The 25035-nt window shown below is 37.7% G+C and overlaps 1 protein-coding gene and 1 long non-coding RNA gene across 2 annotated transcripts; one reads left to right on the plus strand and one right to left on the minus strand.

Annotated features, from left to right (window-relative positions):
* Window positions 1-436: 436 nt before the first annotated feature.
* LOC121774972 (serine/threonine-protein kinase RIO1-like) lies at window positions 437-4463 on the minus strand. Its single transcript, XM_042171901.1, has 12 exons — window positions 3955-4463; window positions 3516-3644; window positions 3253-3345; window positions 2997-3076; window positions 2514-2627; window positions 2239-2312; window positions 2023-2099; window positions 1843-1926; window positions 1663-1755; window positions 1463-1570; window positions 1279-1353; window positions 437-1030 (listed from the first exon to the last, which is right to left on the minus strand). The coding sequence occupies exons 1-12, from the start codon at window positions 4366-4368 to the stop codon at window positions 608-610; spliced, it is 1764 nt and encodes a 587-aa protein (XP_042027835.1). The 5' UTR covers window positions 4369-4463; the 3' UTR covers window positions 437-607.
* A 15204-nt stretch (window positions 4464-19667) lies between these two features.
* LOC121774662 lies at window positions 19668-20368 on the plus strand. The gene is made up of 3 exons (XR_006044973.1): window positions 19668-19801; window positions 19911-20117; window positions 20199-20368. It is a non-coding gene; the product is annotated as an uncharacterized LOC121774662 (long non-coding RNA).
* Window positions 20369-25035: the final 4667 nt, after the last annotated feature.

Raw genomic sequence — 25035 nt, forward strand, 5'->3', positions numbered from 1 at the left:
ATTTGGTTTACCAGTTACATTTTTCATTATTAAGAAACCATTTTTAATCATAAAAATTCATCTGTTATTTTGAAAATTGGAACACTATTACCTTCATTCGTAATGATACACACTTTTCACTCTTAGTGAATTCAACCTCACATAAGTTTTTGTTAATTATTAGTGGAATGGAGCAATTTTATTAAACCTCGTACGGTTGTACCTCACTTTCTTATGTGATTTAGCAGAAAAGAATACTTAGCTTATACACTTGTGAGATTATTCTTAACTTTCAATAAAATAGTAAATTGACAAAAAATGTGAAATATAGAAATATTAGTGTAATGTCCAAGAACTAGAAATATAGTTGTCTCTACTTTTCAAAAGAGAGGCTAGTTTTGAGGGGTATTTTTAACCATTTTTTACTTTGCATGATGAACAAATTGACAAACTGATATGATAAAGAAGAAAGGCTCTCAAAAATGCTCTCATGATCTTGTCTCTTTTACATGCCGCGATTACAACAATGACAGTACCTGCTGTCGGGATTCGAAACAAGTAGCAGGTTCGATCTAAGCACTCGAAACACACAAAACTATCTAAAACTTCTGGCCTTTGGCTTTGTCTCTCATCGAGTCTTCTTGGCTTTTGCCAACTTCTTTTTCTTTTTCTTAACAGCTTTCGGTACTTTGTTCTTGCGTGACTCTCTCTTTTCTTCCTTCACTTTCTTCTTGTTCTCCTTTCTGGCTGATTTCCTCTCTGCCGGCGTTTGCTTATCACCATCAGAAAAGGAACCGTCTTCTGAGTCAGAGTCCCCTTCACTCTCCTCCATTTCTGTTTCTGATTCTCCATCAACGAGGCCCTCGGTTTCAAGTTTACCATTGCATTGCTGCTGTCCTGATTCTACTTGGGAAGAATTGTTCAGAGAAAGGGCCGACTTGAGACCTGTGATCGTCTGATAGTACATTTCTCCAGTGTCCTTCCCACTGATGATACGTTGCACATCCTCCTCCACGTGCTTTACATCATCCAGGGTCTTCGGAATGTACGTCTGGAGACAAACAGCAAAATTGTTTACATATATGTACAGGTGAAAGAACAAATAAAAACGGCCTTGTTCTATTTACTAGAAACCAATCATGTTCAAAGATCTTCATTGACGAACGGTCAAGATTAATTCTCAGACGGAATTATGCTTTTTTACTCATAAAATAATTACATCGCCACACTTACAAAATAAGGTCGGTTTTTACCAGAATATGTGAAGATGTATATGAAGAGGGATATGAAATCACAAACCTGGACAAATACTAAATCTGCAATTTCTTCTTCAGCAGAGATCTCATCACCTCTAGCTAAAATCTTTTTTTGGACCTATAAAATAGTGCATATGAACAACAGGAAGAATGTTACGTGTCGTTAAAGAGATACGAGTTCAGATTGCATCTGTTTGGGTTAAAGTACTTGTGTAAATTTTCCATACCACTTCCAGATAACTATCAATAGAATCATCATCAATAGTGGGATCGACTATAAAATCAAACAATTCCCGTATTGTCATAACAGCAACCCCATGTTTCTTGAAAAAATCCTGTACAAAAGTGACGAGGAAAGTTACGAAACTCAGTACATAAAGTAAACAAAGAAAGTATAACCAAGGGCAATATTTCAAGAGGCGCGTACCGAAACATGGATACAATCCTCTCGAAGGAAATCAAGGGCATGAGGATGGTCGAGATCAACTGATTGTGACACGTCAATAATATACAAGTGGCCCTGCATAACGCAATAAATCAATTACACTAGTAATAGATATATATGTCGGACAATGGTATTCAATATGAGAGAAAAACAAAAGCTTACCTCATAATAAAGTATATTATACTCACTGAGGTCTCCGTGCACTAGCTTACACTTCTGATACAATGTCCGCATCGACATAATCATCTGGCATTGAGAAGGGAAAGGCATCATTTAGTTTTCTATTTACGTGTTTGTTTCAGAAAAGGAACTAAAAGTATTTTAATAAGTAGCAGAAATTACCTCGACATAACATTCGCGTAGCTTGTCGTCGGATAAATCAGCATCTTTGAGACGAGGAGCAGCCCAACCTGCCTTGCCTGTATTGGAGAAATATCAAACAAATTTAGGCAATTTAAGTAAAGGCTTTTGCTGATAACCAAATATGATAAAATTTATGAGATGAGATATAAATACACGTAATGTAAATACCACAATCGCCAAACACAGTAAAAGTACCTATAAATTCCATCACCAGAACATGGAGTCTCAAAAGTATTGGAACTGGACACCGTATTCCAGCTGCTTTTAGCCTTCAGGTTTAGGCAGAAGTAAAATCATATCAGAGAAAAAAATGAGTTTTTAGTGTTTTTCACTCTTCAATTGCATAGAGTTTTACTGAAGCACCTTCATGAATGTTTAAGGGATTCTGTTGCAGATTGAAGTGCAGAACAGAACTCCCAATTTGTTCTCTATTTTAACATAAAAGAGCAATGGAGGATTCAGAAGATTACCTCATGAGATTCCTCATTTCTTTCTCAGCCCATGTTTTAACCATTTTTCGAGGGTTGTGCTTGCAGTATCCATGTCTGAATCGGTAGTCACCTTGTACATAGCGATCCCTATCCCTGTTGGTTGCAAGAGGAGATAAGATATACGCCATTATTGGTGAACTAATCACTTTCATGCAATAGTTAGAAGGCAAGCAAGACAGAGGAAACATATGAGCATATGAAGATTTTTCGCTGGAAAATATTTAAACAGAAATAAATGGGTTAATAGTGAGACCATCTCCCACTGACCAACATCCACAAGAAGGAAACCAGAAAGTGATTCATATTGCGTACCACAAATATAAAAATAGTTGATGAGTTCATTTGACCATTTTCCCTTTTCTTATTCAATCTAAAAGTCAAGTACATTTTTATTCGATAACAAGTTTTACATCAAGGGGAATGGAAAAAAGTCAATGGCCATGAACTAAAATGGTCACATACTTGAATACAAGGACTGATGTTTTGTAAACCTTGATAGCAAGCTCCTGGCCATCGGATTTTGTAGCATGATATACATTGGCCTGTTGGAGCAGAGAATAAACAATATGAGACTCAAATTTCAACTTGCACTTTCACTAAGGAGAGAGATAAGAAGTTCAACCACTTGGGGACTTCCTGGAGAATACACAATATGCAAGACTGATTGCAAAATAAGAATAATAAAAGAATTATCAACCAGAGAGGGTGTTTCGCTTACTTCCTTTCCAGTTGAAATGCAGCCATTAATGTCATTAAAGATACCCTTGTTAAGCATCTTGAATAAAACCATACGGGTTCTAGGGTCAATTGCCTGAAAGGAAGAAGAGATTTCTAAGCATAACAGGATGTATAGTTCAACCAACAATCAGCTCTCAAAAAAAAGGAAATTATTTGTCAGTAAACAAGGGAGCAGACCTAAGAAATGCACAAAGAAAGATCTAAAAACCTGCACATTCAATGTTTTTTCTAGCAAACATATACCTGCTCAACCGTTGCACGATCTGCTTTCTCAGTTGTCTTTGTCTTACCAATAGCCATATCGCGAACACTGCCACGAATTGCAGTGGTAACAGAGTTTGACATCCCAACATCAAACCTTCCTTCCCACTCCTGCACATCATCACAACCAATGAGCACAATATCAAACTTAAAAGTAGATGAGCAACCACAAAATACTCGGTAGAAAAACAATCCATAACAGTTTCTAAACGGCATAAAGGAAATCCCATTTAAACAACACACACAGACAATGACTCAAATATTAGAAAATCAGCAAACCATAAACACAAATTGCAATCCAAAAACACAGAACCTGGATAATTTATCAATCACGGAGCACTCAATATCAGAAAATCAGCAAAACATAAACACAAATTCAACAGAAACGCAAAATAAAAAAGCAATCTTTATACAATACTACCTCCAAAGGCGAAGCCCTGATGTGATTGGCAAGTTTCTGCGATTTATTCGAGATGGGCTGAAGAGAAGAGCTGTTGGGACGCGAGTGGAGCCCACCGTGAGCGTTGGGGCGGCGCGTGTGCAGCGGCGTGAAGGATCCATCGAGCAATCCGCCCTCTGCATCTTCTCTGGAGTCGAGAAAGTCCAAAGCCTCCGCTATTTCGGAGTCTGATGATAGGTAAAACTCATCGTCGTCTTCCTCTCCCTCCCAGTCCTCTTCTCTCCCCGCCTCATCCCAATTTGTTTTTTTTTCTTCTCCCGCTTCCTTCAGTGTAGAAGATTCACAGCTTGCTTCTCTGTCCTCTCTAGCAATTTCATGTTCCTGTTCCTTCACAGTGGCAGTTACACAACTGCCATCGCTCTCCTCTCTCAACATCTTGCCGCCACCTAGAATTTCTTCGTGATTTTGTTAGGGTTATCAAGCATCGTAATTTTGAGTCATTCTAGTTTCAGTTCAATTAGGATGAGGTTTGCAAGATTGTCTCAATATTAAATATTTAATTTATTTGATTTAGGAGAATCAATTCCATCTTAATTTAAGATAAATAATTATGAGATAATTAATTATAATTAATCCCATAATTAAAATAATCTTATTACTCAATTTTAAATTATATTTTAATATTATTTTATTTAAGAAACTGAACGTATCTATCTGTATAACATAATCCTATCATCTATAGTACAGTACTATTAGTACTTATCATTAGTACAGTACTATTAGTACTACTACCATTATTTAATTCTTCAAATTTATCGATAAACTAAATTTGATATCACGTTGGTGGCAGATTATTTATATTTTCTTAAAAATGAACAGTTACTAATTCATACATGCAAGCTCTGGCATGTCATATTAACAATACTATGTCAGAATTTGATTTGGTTTTAATACTAAAAAAATTGAAAATTTTTATATTTTTAAAAGGTTGAGATAGATTTCAAATTATTAGAAAAAAAGTGCAACTAGCGTAACATTAGAGTGTCCACAATAGGCCCGCCGCGGCGCCGCCGTCGGCGATCTATTAGAAAAAAGAGTGAGATACATAAATGTATCTGATCTTTCACTTTTACACGTAAATGGTACCTGATCTTTATTTTATATCATTTTTGCTACCAGTACCAAACATGTAATTGTTTTTGTTATGAAAGATATTTTTGAAAATTTAAATTAAATGATACCAAAAATGTGATTTTTTTACCCTTTCTTATTTCTTTTTTTCTTTTTAGTTTCTTCTTTCTTCTTTCTTCATTCTTTATTTTCTTCTTTCTTTTTAGTATTTTATCTTCCTTTCTTCTTTTATTTTTCTCCTTAGTTTATATTTCCTCTTTTATCTTCTTTCTTTTTAGTGTTTTATACATGCGTCTAATTGTGTGCATAACATAAATCAAGAACAAAACACCTAATTAAATTAATTATTTAAAGTAATTAAATCAATTGAATATTTTTATTAAATTATTTAATACTCATTTTAGGATTGAAACACTTAACTAAAAATATTCAACTCTTTATATCATTACGAATACAATTCACAATTTTAAATTTTTATTAGACTATATTGATCAGTTATTAATTTAATATAAAATAATAATAACAATAATAATAATAATTATTATATAATATATATGATTCATAATTTAAATAATTATATTATAATTATTTATTAATTACTACTAATTTTTAAGTATTCTAACAATAATATTATTATAATAATTAAATATAATCATAACTATAATTATAATTAAGTATGAATGATATTAAAAAATAAATTAATTATTAATTTATAATATCAAAATAATAATATTAATATTAATATTGATTAATAGTAATAGTATAAAGAGTGAGGTGAGGAGAATGAGAGAAGATATTATAATATCACTTTTGGTACTAGTTTTGTGTATGCCGAAAATATCCTCTATGACATAAATGGGAAAATGTATTTGTTTAGATGGCATTTTGAGGTGAAAATTGCATCAGGTACTAAAAATGTGATTTATAGGTACCAAAAACGATATAAAATAAAGATCATGTACCATTTTATGTGCGAATGTGAAAGATCAGGTGTCATTTATGTAGTTCACTCTAGAAAAAAAGTGCAACTAGCGTCATATTAGAGTGTCCACAATAGGCCCATCGCGACGGTCTATTGCTGGACAAGGGGCGCCGCGGCGGGGGCGGAGCCGCGTATGTGGCGTGGACGGGGTGGTGGCTTCGGCGGTTCCGCGGCGGCCTATTGTGAGCTACCTCCGCCGCAGTGGTCTTTTTTTTCTTAATTTATTTTGTGATAATGTGACGGAAGAGTTTTTTGTGGCTGTGGCATAGCTGTTCCGGACTATTGTGGACACTCTTATTGTTTTTCTTTTATTTAGTGTAGTTTTGATCAATAACCTACGCAATAATAATTATTGAATAAAATTAATGATAAACAACTAATTTCATATCACAATTATTGTAACACAACAAAATGGGGTTAGGAAGAATTATTGTTGTAACATTTTTATTAATGGAATTGAAATTTATAAAATACCATCTAACAGATTTTGGTATTTATAAATTAAATTAATAATAAATTGCAAATTTTTTTACCTTTCAAATTATATTATAACTGTAAAACATAGATATCCATTAGTCAAAATTCTGTTTAATCAACAGATCTTTCCAGCTAACAAGCATTCCTATAAATTTCTCTAATAAGTCCACTCAATTAGTACTCCACATTTCACATCATTAATTTTCATCCTTCAATAATCACTTTAATAATAAAAAGTTCGTTGTGTTCGTATTACTGAACAAATATCATCAGTTTGGATTATGTTTTCATTTTTTATGGTTAAATGAACCTAAATTTTAAGGCCGCCTCACGAAGGACTCGAACCTGAGATCTTTACCGCTTGGCTAACTCACACACAGTGGATTATGTTTTCATGACAATATAATACGTGGTACTCCCTTCGTCCACGATTAATTGCACACTTTGGATTGTCAAGAGTGTTAAGAAATATATTGGAAAGTGAATTGAAAATTTTAATGAAATGTGGATCCTATTTTTATATATTACCTTTATAATAAAATGTGGGTGTGGTAAGTTAGTGGAATAGTTCATTATTAAAAATAGTAAAAAATAAGAGTGTCAATTAATTGTGAACGGACGAAAAAAAGAAATTGGTGCCAATTAAATTATAGTACTATTTAAGTATTTTAGTCATGTACATGAAAGTACTAATTTTGGAATTTTTTATACAAAGAGTGAGAATTCAAGGAATTTTAGATATCTAAAAGATTTTAACAATATTATTGGATTACTTTTAATAAATAATTTTATCATTTTACATATTATTTTTGATACGAACGAGAGGTCCAAGGCCCGGGCTGGCCCGAGCACGACTCCCCTTAAGCTGTCCGGGAGGCCCGTCACGAGATCTATGATACAAAAGCTTCGGGAGGGCGTTTCAAGCTTCATCGGGAGAGCAATGGAGGAGGCAGACGGAACGCCCGGTCGGGCGAATCCACCCCTCCAAAACGCCCGATCGGGCGTTTGTGCGCTAAGTGTCGTCCACATTCCAGAGAGTTCGCCCGGTCGGGCGAACTCACCCTCCCAAAACGCCCGACTGGGCGTTTGACAAAGCCGCGGCGAGTCCAGAGAATTCGCCCGACCGGGCGATTTCACATGTCCAAAACGCCCGGCCGGGCGATTCAACTTTTGTAGCCGAATTTCTTATGTTTTAACCCTTTGTCTTCGGATTCCAACCCAAGGTATAAATACCATTTTGTAAGACTTTAGTTGGCAGACTTTGATGAATGAAATTATGAAGACTCCTTTGAGAGCATCTCCCTTGTGAGATTTTTATCCAAATTCCTACATGTTAGGTTGCTTGGTTTATGTTTAATAGACTAGATCAAGTATAGGTATGCATTTATGGTTGTGTAATCATGAATGTGGAGCCAATGGAGTATTTGCTTTGGGTGAAAGTAGCCTAGGATTGACTTCATCTTTTTTAGGGAGGTCATAGGTTCCCAAAGAGGATTCCTCCCTCTTTACACTTTCTTCTCACCTCTTTTCTCTCCATTAAAATCCATTTTGAGCCTAGTTTTTGTGGCTAGCTCAACTTATCTTTGTTTATCTTAACTAAAAATTGGAATCAAACACTAGTTTGGGTGTTTATTGGGCACATGGAAGCCTCACAAGGAACATTATCAATTTTTAAAGGAAATACAAATTCAATTTTGATTGATTCAATTTTGTTCGTAACTGAATTTATTATTTTATTCGTTGCAGCAAAAAAAAGGCGATTCCGTCACCTTGGCAGCCCCCACACTCCGGCCTGACATCATGTGAGGGAGTTCAATCATGGTACGCAGTAGCTGATGCACTTTTTATTAATACTAATAATACCTGCAAGTATACAGAGTATGAATAGTATAGCTAAATGTTAGTACCAGATATCGATCACGGGGAAAATAAACACAGACTGTCTATCATCTACTAAAACTCAATTACTATTTGGAAAAACGAAAGATTTTTGAATTTTTAAAAACAAAGAATAGTTGAAAGCAATAAACAACTAGTTGCAAATAAATCACAAAGATAAAAAGTACAGAGATAAGGGAATTCTAGGGATGTGCGTTCACAATTATGGTTATACAAATTACAATTACAATACTCAAGCACAGTTCTTACTTTGATAGAACGAGTCACCTAATTTATGCTCATGCGATGCAAACGTTGGTTACAAAAATTAAGGTTATCAATCCTAAATACGTAACTCCTAAAAGCTCCTAAGTTCCTTGAAAAGTTCTCACTCTTAATTAACAGTGATGTTTTAAAGGAAGCTAATTGTAGTGTCTATTAAGTGGATCTAACTCGTCAACCTCATCTCACGATTATGTAGCAAGTTATATTAATTCATAACAGAATGTGTCACTCAAACGTGAAGCATTATCCAACAACTTAAGGAAGAAACAAAGTAAGAACAAACAGATATTAAATAGAAAAAGGAATTATATAACCAAAGTCGTTACTAACACATACCTAAAATCCTATGAATTTAGTTACACATGATAGAATAATCTAAAAACATAGATTGAAGGGAAGACAATGAAATCATAAAACTAAAGCAAAATAAAACCCAAAGGTTGAATCCTTGTAGCTTTGATGATCTTGAATCCTTGTAGCTTTGATGATCTTGAATCCTTCTTCAACTCCTTGCACAATGAAGTACTCTAACTTTTAATCTCTGGAAAATATGTTGCAAAAAGAGGATTCTAATGAAGAGGTTTGAGGGGGTATATATAGAGGAAAAATCGAGCTCTTCAAATAAGGAAAAGAGTTGCAAAATCTTGGAGAGAAAGTAGCGCAAAAAATGCTCGCCGCTTTTTCCCAGCGGGCCGCTGCACATTGGCCAGCGGTCGCTGTGGGTTGGTCCGAGACTTCTGACTCTTGGGCAGCGGTCGCTGCACTTGTTTCAGCGGTTGCTGGCTATTATCCCGTAACTTTCTGGACCCTTTGTAGCGGTCGTCACGCATTGCCCAGCGGTCGCTGGGCGTGTTCTTCATTCCATGCACAACTTTCCTGGAGCGGACCGCTGCTGTCTTGGCGGTCGTTGGGCGCCGGCGGTCATCGGCGGTGTTGCAGCGTTCGCTGGACGCTCCCAGAATCTCCAAATTTCCAACTTCGCGTTTTGACTCCCTTTTTAGGCTCAAATATGCACATTTCTCACAAAACACGTCAAAATACCAAAATAGATAAAACATACAAAATATGGACATGAATTGTGATTTTGACATTAAAAACGGACCAAATAATGGCCTTAAAATCGTGCAAAATCCGAGCGTATCAACTCCCCCGTACTTACATTTTTTTTTGTCCTCGAACAATATACAAAAGACACAAGAATAGACGCACGGAATGCACAAGGACTAGATGTCATAATTGCCTCAAAGTATGGAAAAGATAGATTAAGCATGTATTAACGCAATCAAATCAAGCAAGGCTTATTAGTGCACTTTCATTACTAACTCATGGAACACCTTGAATTCATGCACTCTCATGTGGCAAACTTCCAAAGATGGGAAGTGATTTATCTCTCACTCTCAAAGTGTATCTGGCAAAGTGTATAACACTCAAATCATGCATCATGCAAAGTTTACCATAGACTTGCTCAAAGTCTAATCCCTCTCCTCTACTAGATGTGATTAAGCATCAAAAGTCCGAAAGGTCTTTATTTTTTGTTGTAATGTAGCCTCTTTGGTAGGTGAGGAATATTTGGCTAAAAAGTTACTCAAAATAAAAATATCCAAGTAGAGTTAAAATGACTCCACTTTTCTAAAAACCTAACACACTTCTAACACTTATTTTTCTTCTTCATCTCACTTTCCAAACCTTTGATATTTTCTTTCTTTTCTTCACAACCTTTTTTTTTCATAAGCATCCCTTCTAAGATCAAGCACATATTTTGATTTTTCTATTTCACAACTTGCACTTTTCTACAATTAACCACACTACTTTTTTTATAACTTTCTTCCTTATCTTTCCAATTCCTTTACAAAAGATAATAAAACTATACTAACTCAAGGAATTGTCCCCATTTATTTTGGCTTCCAAAGAATAGGATTAAAGGCTCAATATTGGCTCCAAAGGGAAAACTTTGAGAGGGTCGAAAATTTGGGAATAAAAGTAGCTAAGAAAAGATGGTCTAACATCCTCCTAAATCAACTTAAACACTATGTAAACTTAGGCAGACTAGCAGACTAGGAGCAAGTTCTAGAAACATATACATGAATGCAGATAAATCACAGAAGAAAGAAATTTGGCTCAAATCTCACAAGGTCTAAGCATGATTCAAAGCGAACAAGCAATTCACTAATTATGCACCTTTTTACCAAACCATCATATCAAAACGCCAAGCCATACTTAATCAAAGATGAAAAGAACTTTATATCATTGGCAACTCGGTCTAATGTGTCCCTAAACATGCAAGTTTCTAAATTCTTCATGTTAAGTTCATGACATGGATTCACCTTTGGGATTTTTAAAACAAAAACATAAAATTAAAACCCCCCTAAAAACAAAAACATAAACTCACAGTCCACCACTTCATTCCCCCAAACTTATTTACAACAAAGTGTAAAATAAGTTTGTAGAGTCGGTAGGGACGTGAGTAAACTACTAAAAATAAAACATACCTTAAAAAATTTCGGGTAGAGGCTGGACGGGGCGAAAATTCAAAAAAATAACGCTGGAAACTGCAATTGGGTGGCGGTCGCTGAGGGCCCTCCAGCGGTCGTTGCGGTGAGTCGGAAAGTTTCCAGAAGCTGGCCAGCGGGCAGCTGCGGACTCCGCAGCGGTCGCTGGCGAAGGTCCAGAACCTGCGAAAACTTTCAACAATATGAAAACCAAACAAAAATAAAAAGTACTCAAAAACTTAAGCAAACATTGTCAAAACATAAAAAGAAATTGTCTCAAAACAAGAACAAATAATGATACAAGTGCTCATTTAAAGTCATGAGCTTGACTTCTTCATTCTTGTGGAAGAGGAGGGAAACGAGCGTTGAGGTCGTCGAATGCGCCAATAAGATAGGCGATGTCGCCATTCATGGTTTGGCGCTGCTCTCGAGCCTTGGTGGCCATCCTTTGGAGCTCGGCGATTTGTTGACATTAATGAACATCTTCTAGCCGTTGCGTTGCTGCTCCCAAAAGTCTTGTTCCGCCGTCCGCCACTCGCTTTGTGCCGCCCATCCTTGGCGGTTGTAGGCAATTGTCCTAATTGTTGGACATATTTTTTATATAGGAGAACATGTCTCCTAATTGGGCGGAGGTGTTGGCTTCAAACTCCTCATTGTCGTTAGGCCTTCCGCGACGGCGGTTGGCCCTAGCACGGCGGCGGTGGGCTTCCACTTCCTCTTCTTCCTCTTCTTCTTCTTCTTCTTCTTGTTGTGGTGGCGGCGCCCCACTCCCTTGAGCTTGTGAATGCTCCGCCTCCTCGTGATAATTTTCAATGGCATCGAAGGCGGAGTCATCTTCGGGATCGAAGACGGGGATGCGGGAAGGAATGTTCCTCCTCCTAAACTCTCCATTAATGGGGTTGGCCTCGATGGCTCTCCGGTGGGTGGGAGTGTTGAGCTTCCAATTAGCTTGGTTCTCCCACATGTCGACCTTGGTCAAATGGGAAATGGAAACAGGAAAGTGATCCCAATCCAATTGCAAAAAGAATCCTTGACCGCTAGAATCGGTCTTCAAAAGCCCCACCGAGAAAAGCACCTCGTAAGTGATGAATCTCTCCCCCATATCCTCGGCGAACCCCGCGGTCGAGATGCCAAAATATTCGGCAAGCGTTGTTATCAATCCCCCGCAACAAATAACTCCCCCGTTTTTCTTGGTAATCCGGTCAACGTAAAGAGTGAAGAGGATTCTAAAGTTGAACCCCCTTTTGGTGAGAAGACACCACATGATGTTGAGCTTAGTTTGGGACACACTTCCACCATCTATTCTTGCAAACATAAGTTGAGTCATGGCTCGGTGGAGGTACCTCAAAACGGGGTTGCGCATGGATGAGGACTTGGCGTAGTCCGGCTCATGATTTTCCCCTTCCGTAGTCATCGCACCCCAAACATCGGAGTAATCATAGTCAATCTCTTCATCGGGGTTGGGGTCGAAGCAATGGAACACCACACAAAGCTCCTCCATGGTTAGAGAATGGTTGCAATTGCCGAGACGGAAGTCGATGCTCTCAGGGGTGCGGGTACGACGGTTCTTGTGCACCTTGAGTGTGCTTAGGAACTCTAGAGTGAGTCTCCTATATGATGGTCACCTCCCTTGGAACATGTGGATGAGGCCATTCCCTTCCCCTACGTTGCACAACGCCCAAAAGTCTTCTATGATCCCCAAAGTTTCTAAGGGAAGCTCGATGGGGTATCGCGAGGGTGTCGTTTCTCTTGCCGAGACCTTCTTCCACATTGCCTTATGCTCACCGTCGTAAGGCTAATTCCGTAGTTCTTTGCATTCTTGGCCTTTCCTCTTGTTGTCATCTTCCTACAAAAGAAAACCAAACTCTAAAACGAGCTCCAAATAATAGACAAACAAGGGTTCCCCCAAACTTGCACTCAACTAAGCATACATCAAAAATCAACAAAGATGTGCAAGTTTGTATCAAATAAGCATCCTAAATTGTAGCATGTGATTATGTATAACAAAGTCAACAATTTAGAACACAAAAAAATCCATCCCCCAACGTGAATTCATCCCCCCTGCAGAGACGTATCAACAAAATTAACACAAATCAACAATCTCTCTAAATAACATGTATTGCAATTCATGGAAGTAATAATAGTCTCACAATGCAATGAACATGATTGCAACATATAAACAACTTAGAACAAGAGGGAAATTCACTAACCAAAAACCAATAATTCACCACTCTATGCAAAATCTAACCATGAAAAATAAGTAGAAACATCATTAAACTCATCCCCCATATTAAAACATACTTTTCAACCGAACAATTCATCAAGAAAGAGCAAAATCCATGGAAGAATTCAATTTAAACTCAGAAATTAAGAGTAGAATTCATACCTTGAATTAGAGAGAATTTGAACGATGAAAGCTTGAAATTCGGAATGGAATGGGAGAATGAGAGTGTGGGTGTGTGAATTTGGTGATATTTTATAGTTGGGGTCATGTGCAAGAGAGAATTGGAGAAGATGGTGGAAAGAATGAGAAAACTCACCTTAAATAGCCAAAATCACGATTCTGACCCTCCGTTGCGCGACATGCAGCGACTGCTGCGTGTGTTTGAAAAATGTCGCATCTCCAACGGGCCACTCTGGCACGCGCAGCGAGCACTCAGCCCACCCTAGGCCCGCTCTAGGGCCCGACCTGCTCCTGCACACGTGTACAATCGGTAGCGACCGCCGTGGATTGTGCACCGGCTGCTACGAGTTAAATATATATATTTTTCTGTGCATAGACAATGCACGAAAATCAAAGGAAAAACATAAATACAAAAACCGAAGGAAAGCTTGATACACTTTTTATTAGCATTATAAATACCTGCAAGTATACAAAGTAGGAATAGTATAGCTAAAGGTTAGTACCGGATATCGATCACGGGGAAAACAGACACAAACTATCTATCCTCTACTAAAACTCAATTACTATTTAGAAAAACAAAAGATTTTTTAATTTTTTAAAACAAAGAACAATTGAAAGCAATAAACAACTAGGTGCAAATAAATCACAGAGATAAATGTATAGAGATAGGGGAATTCTAGAGATGTGTGTTCATAACTATGGTTATACAAATTCCAACTACAATACCCTAGCACAATTCTTACTTTGATAGAACGAGTCACCTAATTTATGCTCAAGCGATGCAAACGTTGGTTACAAACATTAGGGTTATCAATCCTAAATACGTCACTCCTAAAAGCTCCTAAGACCCTTGAAAAATTCTCACTCTCAATTAATAATGTCGTTTTCAAGGAAGCTAATTGTAGTGTCTATTAAGTAGATCTAACTCGTCAACCTCATCTTGTTCATTCCATGCACAACTTTCCCAGAGTGGACCGCTGCTGTCTTGGCGGTCATTAGACGCCGGCGGTCGCCGGCGGTGTTACATCGGCGTTGGACGCTCCCAGAATCTCGCGATGGACGCTCCCAGAATCTCGCGATTTCCAACTTCGTGTTTTGACTCCCTTTTTAGGCTCAAATATACACATTTCTCACAAAACATGTCAAAATACCAAAATAGATAAAACATACAAAATATGGACATGAATTGTGATTTTGACATTAAAACAGACCAAATAATGGCCTTAAAACCGTGCAAAATCCGAGCGTATCAGTAGCCCGTTAAAGGGGATGACTTAACCAACTGGCTGCCAGAAGTCCATCTCCCAAGGCCTCACACTTGTGCCTGAGAGATGGAAGCAACTACCTGACAACAATGAGATTTGAACTCAGGCTCATTGCAACAAGATCTGCCCCTCCGTTACCAACTGTGCTGCCCCTGCGGGCATTACACATTATTTTATTCATCACTATTCTAATACTCCCTTCATTCCATAGTAATAGAGGCATTTCATTTTGCGCACTCATTTTGAAAAAATAATTATAAATAGATAAAGTGGAGAAAAAGTAAAGTAATAGAAAGAATATTGTAGATAAGACTCTTCTCTACATTATTCTCTCTCTTACTTTACTCTCTCTCCACTTTAACTATTTAATATCATTTTTTTCAAAACGAGTGCAGAAAATGAAATGCCTCTATTACTGTGGAACGGAGGGAGTAAGAGGGGTACTATTAGCATTACACATTTTAGCTACAACATAATTGAATCTATCAAAACTTTTTATCTCGATTTAATTTTATATAACGAACAACATACTTGCCATATCTTACCTAAACCACGGGGTGTGTTCGTAAGATATATCATACCATTTTTATTTTGTTTTTTTAATATACCATACCATATGTTGTACAACAAATTAATAGTATGAGTAAAAACCATACATATACCTTACCAATTTTTTTTGGTATATTGTATTTTCGATAAGAAAAAACTCTATACAATATTGTACCGCATTTTCATGTGTCGTATTTGAAATTCTATGTACCAGAATTTTATGACGATATACTTATTAGAGTTATGTAGATTAAAAATCACCTTTCAAATGATTGGATATTGTAAAAATTCTTATTTTTTTTCCAAGGAATAAAATAGATTATTTGGTATGTTGGGTCGATATCAAAGTAATCCCGGTATGGACTACTGGAAGGCTACAAAGAAGGTTCTCAGGTACTTGCAAGGCACCAAAGAACACATGCTTACCTACAGGAGATCCGATCACCTTTGGATAATCAGATTCAGATTATGTCGGGTGCGTTGATACCAGAAAATCAACGTTTGGCTATTTGTTTCTTTTAGCCGAAGGAGCAATATCATGGAAAAGTGGAAAACAGTCTGTCATTGCTACTTCCACTATGGAGGCTGAATTTGTGGCGTGCTTTGAGGCCACAGTTCACGGATTGTGGCTGCGGAACTTTATTACATTTAGGGTGTGTTTGGTTGGTCTGTTAGACTCCCTAACTGGGCCATTTCTATGCCTATCTAATGTTTGGTTCGTCTGCTAGAGTTTATCGATGGCCCGACTTTTGGGCCAAGGCCCGACAAAAAACCTTATTTCTTGAGTTACCGAAACTTTCCATCTCACCTCATTTAACATTTCTGTCTATTTGAGTTAAGCGATTCTTCAGTGGAAATATCCCAAATAGCCCCAAGCTTCCCTATTTCCCCTTCAATTCACAATACGAAACCAACGTTATTCTCTTCCTTCTTCGCGTCGGAGAAGACATACACGGTGACCCAAGGAGAAAGCTCACTAAATCCGGCAAGGGCGGCCATATCAATGACGAGGTTAGGTTTTTCTCAATTTAACTTCAATATATACGTGTTTTCTATGGGTTTCGAATATGTATGTGTTACGGACGTACTCCGTAACGGTTTCGACAACTCGGAAAAAAGATAAAATAAGACAAAATCGACGCCCGGAGAGTGTCGCGGTGAACAAACTCTGAGCGGCTGTGCGCAGGATACCCCGTCGGGCAGCAGCGATAGAGATGGGAGACCCCCAAAATTAGGGTTGTAAAACACACGTTTTTGGTGGGGAAAATATTTTATTCATCCATTGATTAAAATATAACAATCTATCCTCTTTATAATACTAGCTTATGGAACAAGAAAACAATATATGAGAAAGGTATGGTGAATCAAAAGATAACTAAATACTAAGATATAGAGATCGTATCAACTCTCCCACGGTTGAAATCCACCTTGTCCTCAAGGTGGGATCCACAACACAACGAAAAACGTCACCAACTAATGCTTTGTCGAGATATCCCCTTCTGGATAAAACGCAAAAGCTAGTTGTTTTGTACCCTAATAGCCAACTATCATATGCTTAATGTAAACATCTCTTAAATCGAATGTCCTCTTCATTGCATCAAGAAATGACATGTCTGGCAAGCCATTAACCATTTCTCTCCAAGCATCCTGTAGTTCAACAAAATACAAATTCTAGAACTTCTCTGTTTTTATTGATACATGGGGAAAATTGTATTTGCATCTACTCTCTTCCCATATGTCATTGCAAGACCTTCATCAAACTCAAAGGTTGCAATTGTACTTGAATCAAGAAGACCACCAACCTCATCAATTTTACGCACCTCTATAGCACGTACTTCTTCATCTACCAAATTCTTCTCCTTGAGCTGCAAGTCAACTTTATTTAACACTTCTGAATCACCTTCAACTCCCAAGTGCATCTCTTCACAAGAAACAAGCTGCCTAGCCGGGCGGGTGCTCGGTGGATGCAAGGAGGGCGGTGGGACAGCAGCAGAGGCCATCGGTGGTATTGCTGAGCGTTGGAGACTTGTCGGACTGAGCAGTGGATGCGGCACAACAGTGGGTTGCTCGTGGCAGGATCGGCTTTGAGTTGTGGCTGCCGGGAAATCCACCTTGGTTGTACATGATGGGCTGAACACTGGTCGGAAGGCGGTGTTGGTGGATGCAGCGTTCGGTCAGGGAGGGGGAGTTCTGACTGCTACAGATGATACATGGTAGATGAATTATGTGGCTGCCCGTATGAGTCCGTATATGGCGGATGAGGGGGCAGGTAGTCAGATTGCCTGACATGGTATTCGGCGTCGAGATTTTGTAGCGCCGCATCTGAAACGATGCAGGTGTACGGCGAATGCTCAAAGGCCGGTGTTGGGTTTGATTGATATCGAGGTCGGGAATCGCCAAATCGACAGTTATGGGCTCCATATGTGCAGCAACAGGTTGGTGTTGCTGCCAATAGGCATTTGTCTGCTGTTGCTTCCCGTAGGCGTGCCGATGCCGCTATGCGGGCCAGTAACTTGGGGGGTGAGCGTTGCGGTGGCGGCTAGCCGGGAGGCTGTTCGTGGCAGGGGCAAAAATGAGTAGGTTGCTGATAGAGATCAGTGGAGTAACCCCCAGAAAAAGACGGATAGGGCGGCTGCGCATATAGTGGTGGGTCCCAGCAGGTCGGACGACGCCTGGGCAGGGGTCGTGGTGACCAGGCGGCGTTATTTGTTGCTTTTAACGCCTGCAATTTTGTCACACGTCGATCGATTTCTTCCCAACGTGATTCCAACTTTGAGGTAGCGGCATCCAATTGATCAATCTGATGTTCATAATGCTCCATGACGGTGAACTAATAATGGAAAATAATGATGTGCGGGGTTGAGGTATGGAGGATGAGCACGAGAAGAAAGCACCAGTTGTTACGGACGTACTCCGTAACTGTTCCGACAACTCAGAAAAAAAGATAAAATAAGACAAAACCGGCGCCCGGAGAGGGTCGGCGGTGAACAAACTCTGAGCAGCTGTGCGCGGGATAACCAACCCGTCAAGCAGCAGAGACTCCCAAAATTAGGGTTGTAAAACTCACGTTTTTGGTGGGGAAAATATTTCATTCATTCATTGATTAAAAATGACAACAATCTATACTATTTTTAATACTAGAATACTAGCTTATGGAACAAGAAAACAATATATGAGAAAGATATGGTGAATCAAAAGATAACTAACTACTAAGATACAAGGATCGTATCAGTATGTGAGTGGAAATGCACCCAAAATTGGGTCGAAAATTGGCAAAATCCAGCAATGGGTCGAAATAGGTTGAAATTGGATTATTAGCATAATCCATACAAAACGAGTCGAAAATTCAACAATGGATTATTAGCATAATCCATACAAAATGGGTCAAAAATTTGAATAATGTCACTTCCAGAAAATGTAATGTAATTTTGCATTTTGTCAATCTTAGATTTACACTAGTGGAATCAATTAATTGGATCTGTTAATATGGATGTTTATGTTTCCAATTTTTGTTGGTTTCATCTTGTATATGTGCAAAATGCATCTATTTATCAGTACTTGAAATTTGTGAAATTTTAGTGAACCCTAGATATATGAATTTACACTCTGTTCTTTTTCTAACTCTGTGTGAATGTGTATTTTTCCATTTTTTTTTTGTTTCATATTTTATGTGGGCAATATGATGAAGTTGGATTCAAATCTTGAATTATTAGTCTAGTTTTTAAGATTGCTTCAAATCAGTATGCTAATTTTGTTGTGGGGTAGATTTATGGACTCTGATTTCTTCTTCAAATATCATAACTAAATTGTTTGCACAGTTTTGTTTGAGTATGGTGGTATGAATATGTACCATTTCCTCTAAATTGACACTATGTATCTTCCATTTTCTTGGTGTAAGATGGATCGAACTTCCAAAAGGACAAAATGTGGTGCAAATGCTGGAGGATATTATACGGAGTTATCTTTTTGTTCGACTATGTATCATATACCTGATTCTCATACGATTGGGCCAGCAGAAGAAGAGGAAGATAGCTTAATTTGTACTACCTTATAGCATCGTCGGCAGAATGCACACATAAGTGAGCCACATGAACAGGTTGGTTAGTGTTACTGACACGGACTACATTGACAATCTTAGGATGGACCGGAATGCATTTGGTAGGCTATGTGCATTGTTTCGACAAATGGGTACTCTTTGCGACAAACGGTTTGTCTATATTTAAGAACAAGTCACCATTTTCCTAGGTGTATTGGCACATCACAAGAAGAATCGTGTCGATCAGGCCACACAATTTCATGGTGCATCCATAAGGTCCTTCGAGCTATCTTAAAAATGCACACTTTGTTTCTCGTAAATCCCGAGCCGATAGCTGATGATTGTGCCGACTAGAGATGGAAGCATTTCAAGGTAAAGTTCTTATGGATATAAAAAGATATGTGAAAAAAGCTTTATGTAACAATATTCACAATAATGCACTCATGAATTTGTATGTTTGGCTTGGCTTTATTGTGTGCAGGGTTGTCTCGGTGCTCTTGATGGCACTTTCATCGATGTTTTGGTTCGTAATGCCGACAAACCACGGTATAGGAACGGAAGGGTCAGATTACAACTAATTTCCTAGCAGCATGTGATCAACACATGCGTTTCACCTACATATCTGTTGGTGACGCTCGTATTTTGCGCGACGCTGTTAATCGCCCATATGGTTTGAGAGTCCCTTTAGGTATTGCATTTAATACTCCGTTTTCATGAAAAATGACCTTCCATCTTATCTTATCTGTGGTTATGTTAAATTTTTCAAAAGGTAAATACTACCTCTGCGATAATGGGTATGCAAACAACCATGGTTTTCTCACTCCTTAAAGGGGTGTTAGATATCATCTGAAGGAATGGGGTTCGAACGTGGACACGCCGCAAAATGCAATTGAGTTGTTCAATATGCGTCATATTGAGGCCAAAAATATAATTGGAAGAGCTTTTATAATTGACTGTATTTGTGGGATGCTTGAGGAAACTCTTTTCATTGGCAGATACTTTTTGATTTTGGGTGTTGTATGTAAGCCACTTTACCGATTTCTATACCGAAATCTGATACTAGATTTGTATTAATTCAACCATTACATATACATCATCAAAGAGATGATTTACCAGCCTCCATCTAAAGCTTATATTTGATGTAGGGTTGTATTCCACGAGTTGATGTTTAGGGCTGGCAAATCGTGTGGATTGGGTCGTTAACGGGTCAACCTGATAATGACCCAACCCAATAAGGCCTAACCTGAACCCGACCTGTTAAGGAAACTGTAAATCCGAACACGAACCCGACCTGCTACCTTCAAATCCAAACACGAACACGTTATCGACACGATATAATATGGGTTGACACGACACGATAACAACCCAAACCTGATATTACACGATTAAAACCTAATATTACACGATTAAACCTTAATTTTTAACCTAATTTACACAATTAAAATTCGTTTTATACTATTTAAACCTAATTTATAAGAAGTTAATAAATTAAAGTAATATATATTTTTTTAAATAATAATAAAAATAATAATATTATTTCTTAATGGGTTACCCGTATCCGACCCGCATTCGACCTGAACCCAACTCGAAATTATCGGGTTCTTAATGGGTCAACCTGATAAGGACACGGATCCAATAAGACTTGACCCCAACTCAATAATTTCATGCGGATTCATGTCAGATTATCGTGTCGTGTCGAAAATTGCCAGCCCTATTGATGTTTCCCCTAAAAGCTGCGGTTGATATTATCGTCTCTTTCGCCTTTTCTTTTCGGATTCTTTCGATGGAGAAGAATCTAATAACAATATGACTTTTCTGTATTCCTTTCACGTATATAGAATTCTGTAGAGATTTTTGTGTCATTCAAATCTGAAAATCTGATTTGTTTATATAAGTTATACGCAAACTTTCACGAAAGGTTGCATCCATTCACTTATACCCTTTCATGTAAAACCCATCAGATTTTCTATAGACTTTATTCTACAGCTTTCCATCTTCTATACACTTTAATGTACACATATTTACACCATCTATGCAAGGCAAGAGAAGAGGGTTATCAATACACCCGATTCTAATTCTTTAATCGAAACCGATCCATCACGGTATCGTCTTTTATATTAGAATCCAACTGATATGTTTGAACTTGATCTTTAATATTAAACCAATATCTACATAGGTCACATATAGGAATAAATATTCCTACATTCTCCCACTTGACCTTTGTAGCTCTCAATGGTTTAATTACTTTTCTGCACACTTTACCATCAAGTTCATATATCCTTTAAATACCTATAAAGTTAAACTTGTTTGAATCATGGAGGTCACACAATCATTTAGTTGACATGATTCCTTCCATGTATCACAAATCAATTCTAACCTTATATGAATAAACCTTTCATTGAGATGAACTTTGATTCTTAATACAACATATGTTATCTAAACAACCATACTGTATACAAACTTTAATGATAACATATAAACAAGCAGAAACATAACTTTTATTGAATTCACAAGAGTGTTTATACAATACATGAGCACACAACTAAAATAGCAAGGCTTTATCTATGATACTCATCCTTTCTACATGGCCAATGTAAGCTTTGGGTGGTAGTCCTTTAGTTAACGGATCCGCTACCATCATATCCGTCCTTATGTGCTCAAAATACACCTTTTGTTTCTGCACTTCTTCTTTAACCGATAAGTATTTCAACTCCATGTGCTTAGCACCCTTCGAGTACTTATCGTTCTTTGAGAAGAAGACAGCTGCGGAATTATCACAATAAATTTTCAGCGGCTTGGCTATAGTGTCGACAATTCCAAGCCCCGAAATAAAGTTCCGCAGCCACAATCCGTGAACTGTGGCCTCAAAGCATGCCACAAATTCAGCCTCCATAGTGGAAGTAGCAATGACAGACTGTTTTCCACTTTTCCATGATATTGCTCCTTCGGCTAAAAGAAACAAACAGCTAAACGTTGATTTTCTGGTATCAACGCACCCGACATAATCTGAATCTGAATATCCAATCACCTCAAGGTGATCGGATCTCCTGTAGGTAAGCATGTGTTCTTTGGTGCCTTGCAAGTACCTGAGAACCTTCTTTGTAGCCTTCCAGTAGTCCATACCGGGATTACTTTGATATCGACCCAACATACCAACCGCGAAGGTGATATCTGGTCAAGTACATGTTTGAACATAGTTCAAACTCCCAACCACTGATGCATAGGGAATCTTTTCCATTTCTTTACGCTCCAATTCATTTTTCGAACATTGCATTTTACTGAATCTTTTCCATTTCTTTACGCTCCAATTCATTTTTCGGACATTGCATTTTACTGAACTTGTCTCCCTTCTGAATTGGAGAATTTCCTGCGGAGCATTTTTCCATTCTATATCTCTCTAATACTTTATTGATATAGCCTTTCTGAGACAAACTTAACAAACCTTGTGATCTATCCCGGAATATCTCTATTCCGATCACATAAGATGCCTCACCCATATCCTTCATTTCGAAGTTCAAAGAGAGATATTTCTTTACATCATGTAATAAACCCATGTCATTTGCGGCTAGCAAAATGTCATCAACATATAGGACTAATATAATAAACTTGCTCCCACTGATTTTAATATAGATACATCTATCAACGATGATCTCTACAAAACCATATGAAACAATGATATTATTGAACTTTATATACCATTGTCTAGAAGCTTGTTTGAGTCCATATATTGAATTTCTCAACTTACATACTAACTCTTCTTGTCCTTATATCATAATTCCTTCGGGTTGTTTCATGTATACCTCCTCTTCAAGTTCTCCATTTAGGAAGGCCGTCTTTACATCCATTTGGTGAAGCTCTAAATCATAATGATCCACCAAAGCCAACACAATTCTTAAAGAATCCTTCTTTGAAATTGGAGAGAAGGTTTCTTTGTAGTCAATGCCATCCTTTTGAGTGAAACCTTTGGTGACAAGGCGAGCCGTGTACCTTTCAATGTCACCTTTCGAATTACGTTTTGTTTTAAAGATCCATTTACAATCAATGGCTTTAAAACCTGTAGGAAATTCTACTAAGTCCCAAACATTGTTATCGCCCATAGATTACATCTCTTCCCTTGCTGCATTTAACCAATTTTCAGAATTGTTACTTTTCATGGCTTGTTGGAATGAGATCGGGTCTTCATCAATGCTCAAGTCACATTCACTTTCAACAGAATATACCACATAATCATCTGATATGGACGATCGACGTTCCTTTACTTATCGCCTTAAAGGTTCTATTGGTTCATCATTCTGTTCTTGAATTATGACTGGTTCATCTTCAATCTCAACAAGTGGATTATGCACTTCATGTTGTTCGATAGGAACAACAACCTTAGGTGCAACAATAGGTGGATGAACAACTTTTTCTTGAACTTCATTAAAGTCCACTTTACGAGGTTCATTACTCCCACTAGTTTCATCATTTTCGATGAACCTAGCATTTCTCATCTCAACTATCCTCGTACTATGATTAGGACAATAGAATGTATATCCCTTCAACTTATCTGGATAGCCAATGAAGAATCCACTGACCGTCTTTAAATCCAGCTTCTTTTCATGTGGATTATTAAACTTTACTTCTGCAGGGCAACCCCAAATACGTATATGCCTTAAACTCGGTTTCTTTCCCGTCCACCATTCAAAAGGGGTCTTTGGAACTGCCTTACTAGGAATCCGATTAAACATATATGTTGCAGTCTTTAATGCATAAATCCACAACGAAAGAGATAAATCACATCCACTTAACATGCATCTAACCATATCCAAAAGAGTACGATTCCGCCTCTCCGCTACACCATTTTGTTGCGGAGTACCGGGCATTGTATACTGTGCACAAATGCCCTTACTTTCGAGGTACTTTGCAAATGGGCCCGGACATTGTCCAGACTCATTAAACTTCCCGTAGAATTCGCCACCTCTATCTGATTTCACAACCTTTACTTTTCTATCTAGTTGTCTTTCCACTTCATCTATGAATATCTTCAAGACATTCACTGATTCAGCCTTTTCACGCAATAGATATATATAACCGTACCGTGAGAAATCATCAATAAAGGTGATAAAATATTTTCTACCATCCCACGAAGATGCATCAAAAGGACCACATATATCAGTATGAATTAACTCAAGAAGTTGAGAACTCCTTGTGGCTGATTTCTTTACTATGTGTTTAGTTTGCTTCCCCTTTATGCAATCTATACACATATCTAGATCACTAAAATCCAATTTAGGAAGAATTTCATTCTTTACCAACCTCATTATCCTTTCTTTGGATATGTGATCTAGTCTTTGATGCCACAAGAAAGCCGAACATTCACTTAATAGACTACGTTTTATGCCTCTACTTTCAATATTAAACAAGGATTCGGAAAACTTTGCATCAAGATTGAAACTGTAGAGTGAATCAAACAAAGTACCACTTCCATAGAAGTAATCATTTCTATACAATGTGAATACACTATTTACAAACTTGATTTTAAATCCTAATCTATCCAACCTACTAACAGATATAAGATTTCTAGCACAATCCGGTACATAGAGACATTCCTTAAGATCTATATGACA

This window comes from Salvia splendens, chromosome 17 (assembly GCF_004379255.2).
Source record: "Salvia splendens isolate huo1 chromosome 17, SspV2, whole genome shotgun sequence".
In the NCBI taxonomy this organism is placed as follows: domain Eukaryota; kingdom Viridiplantae; phylum Streptophyta; class Magnoliopsida; order Lamiales; family Lamiaceae; genus Salvia; species Salvia splendens.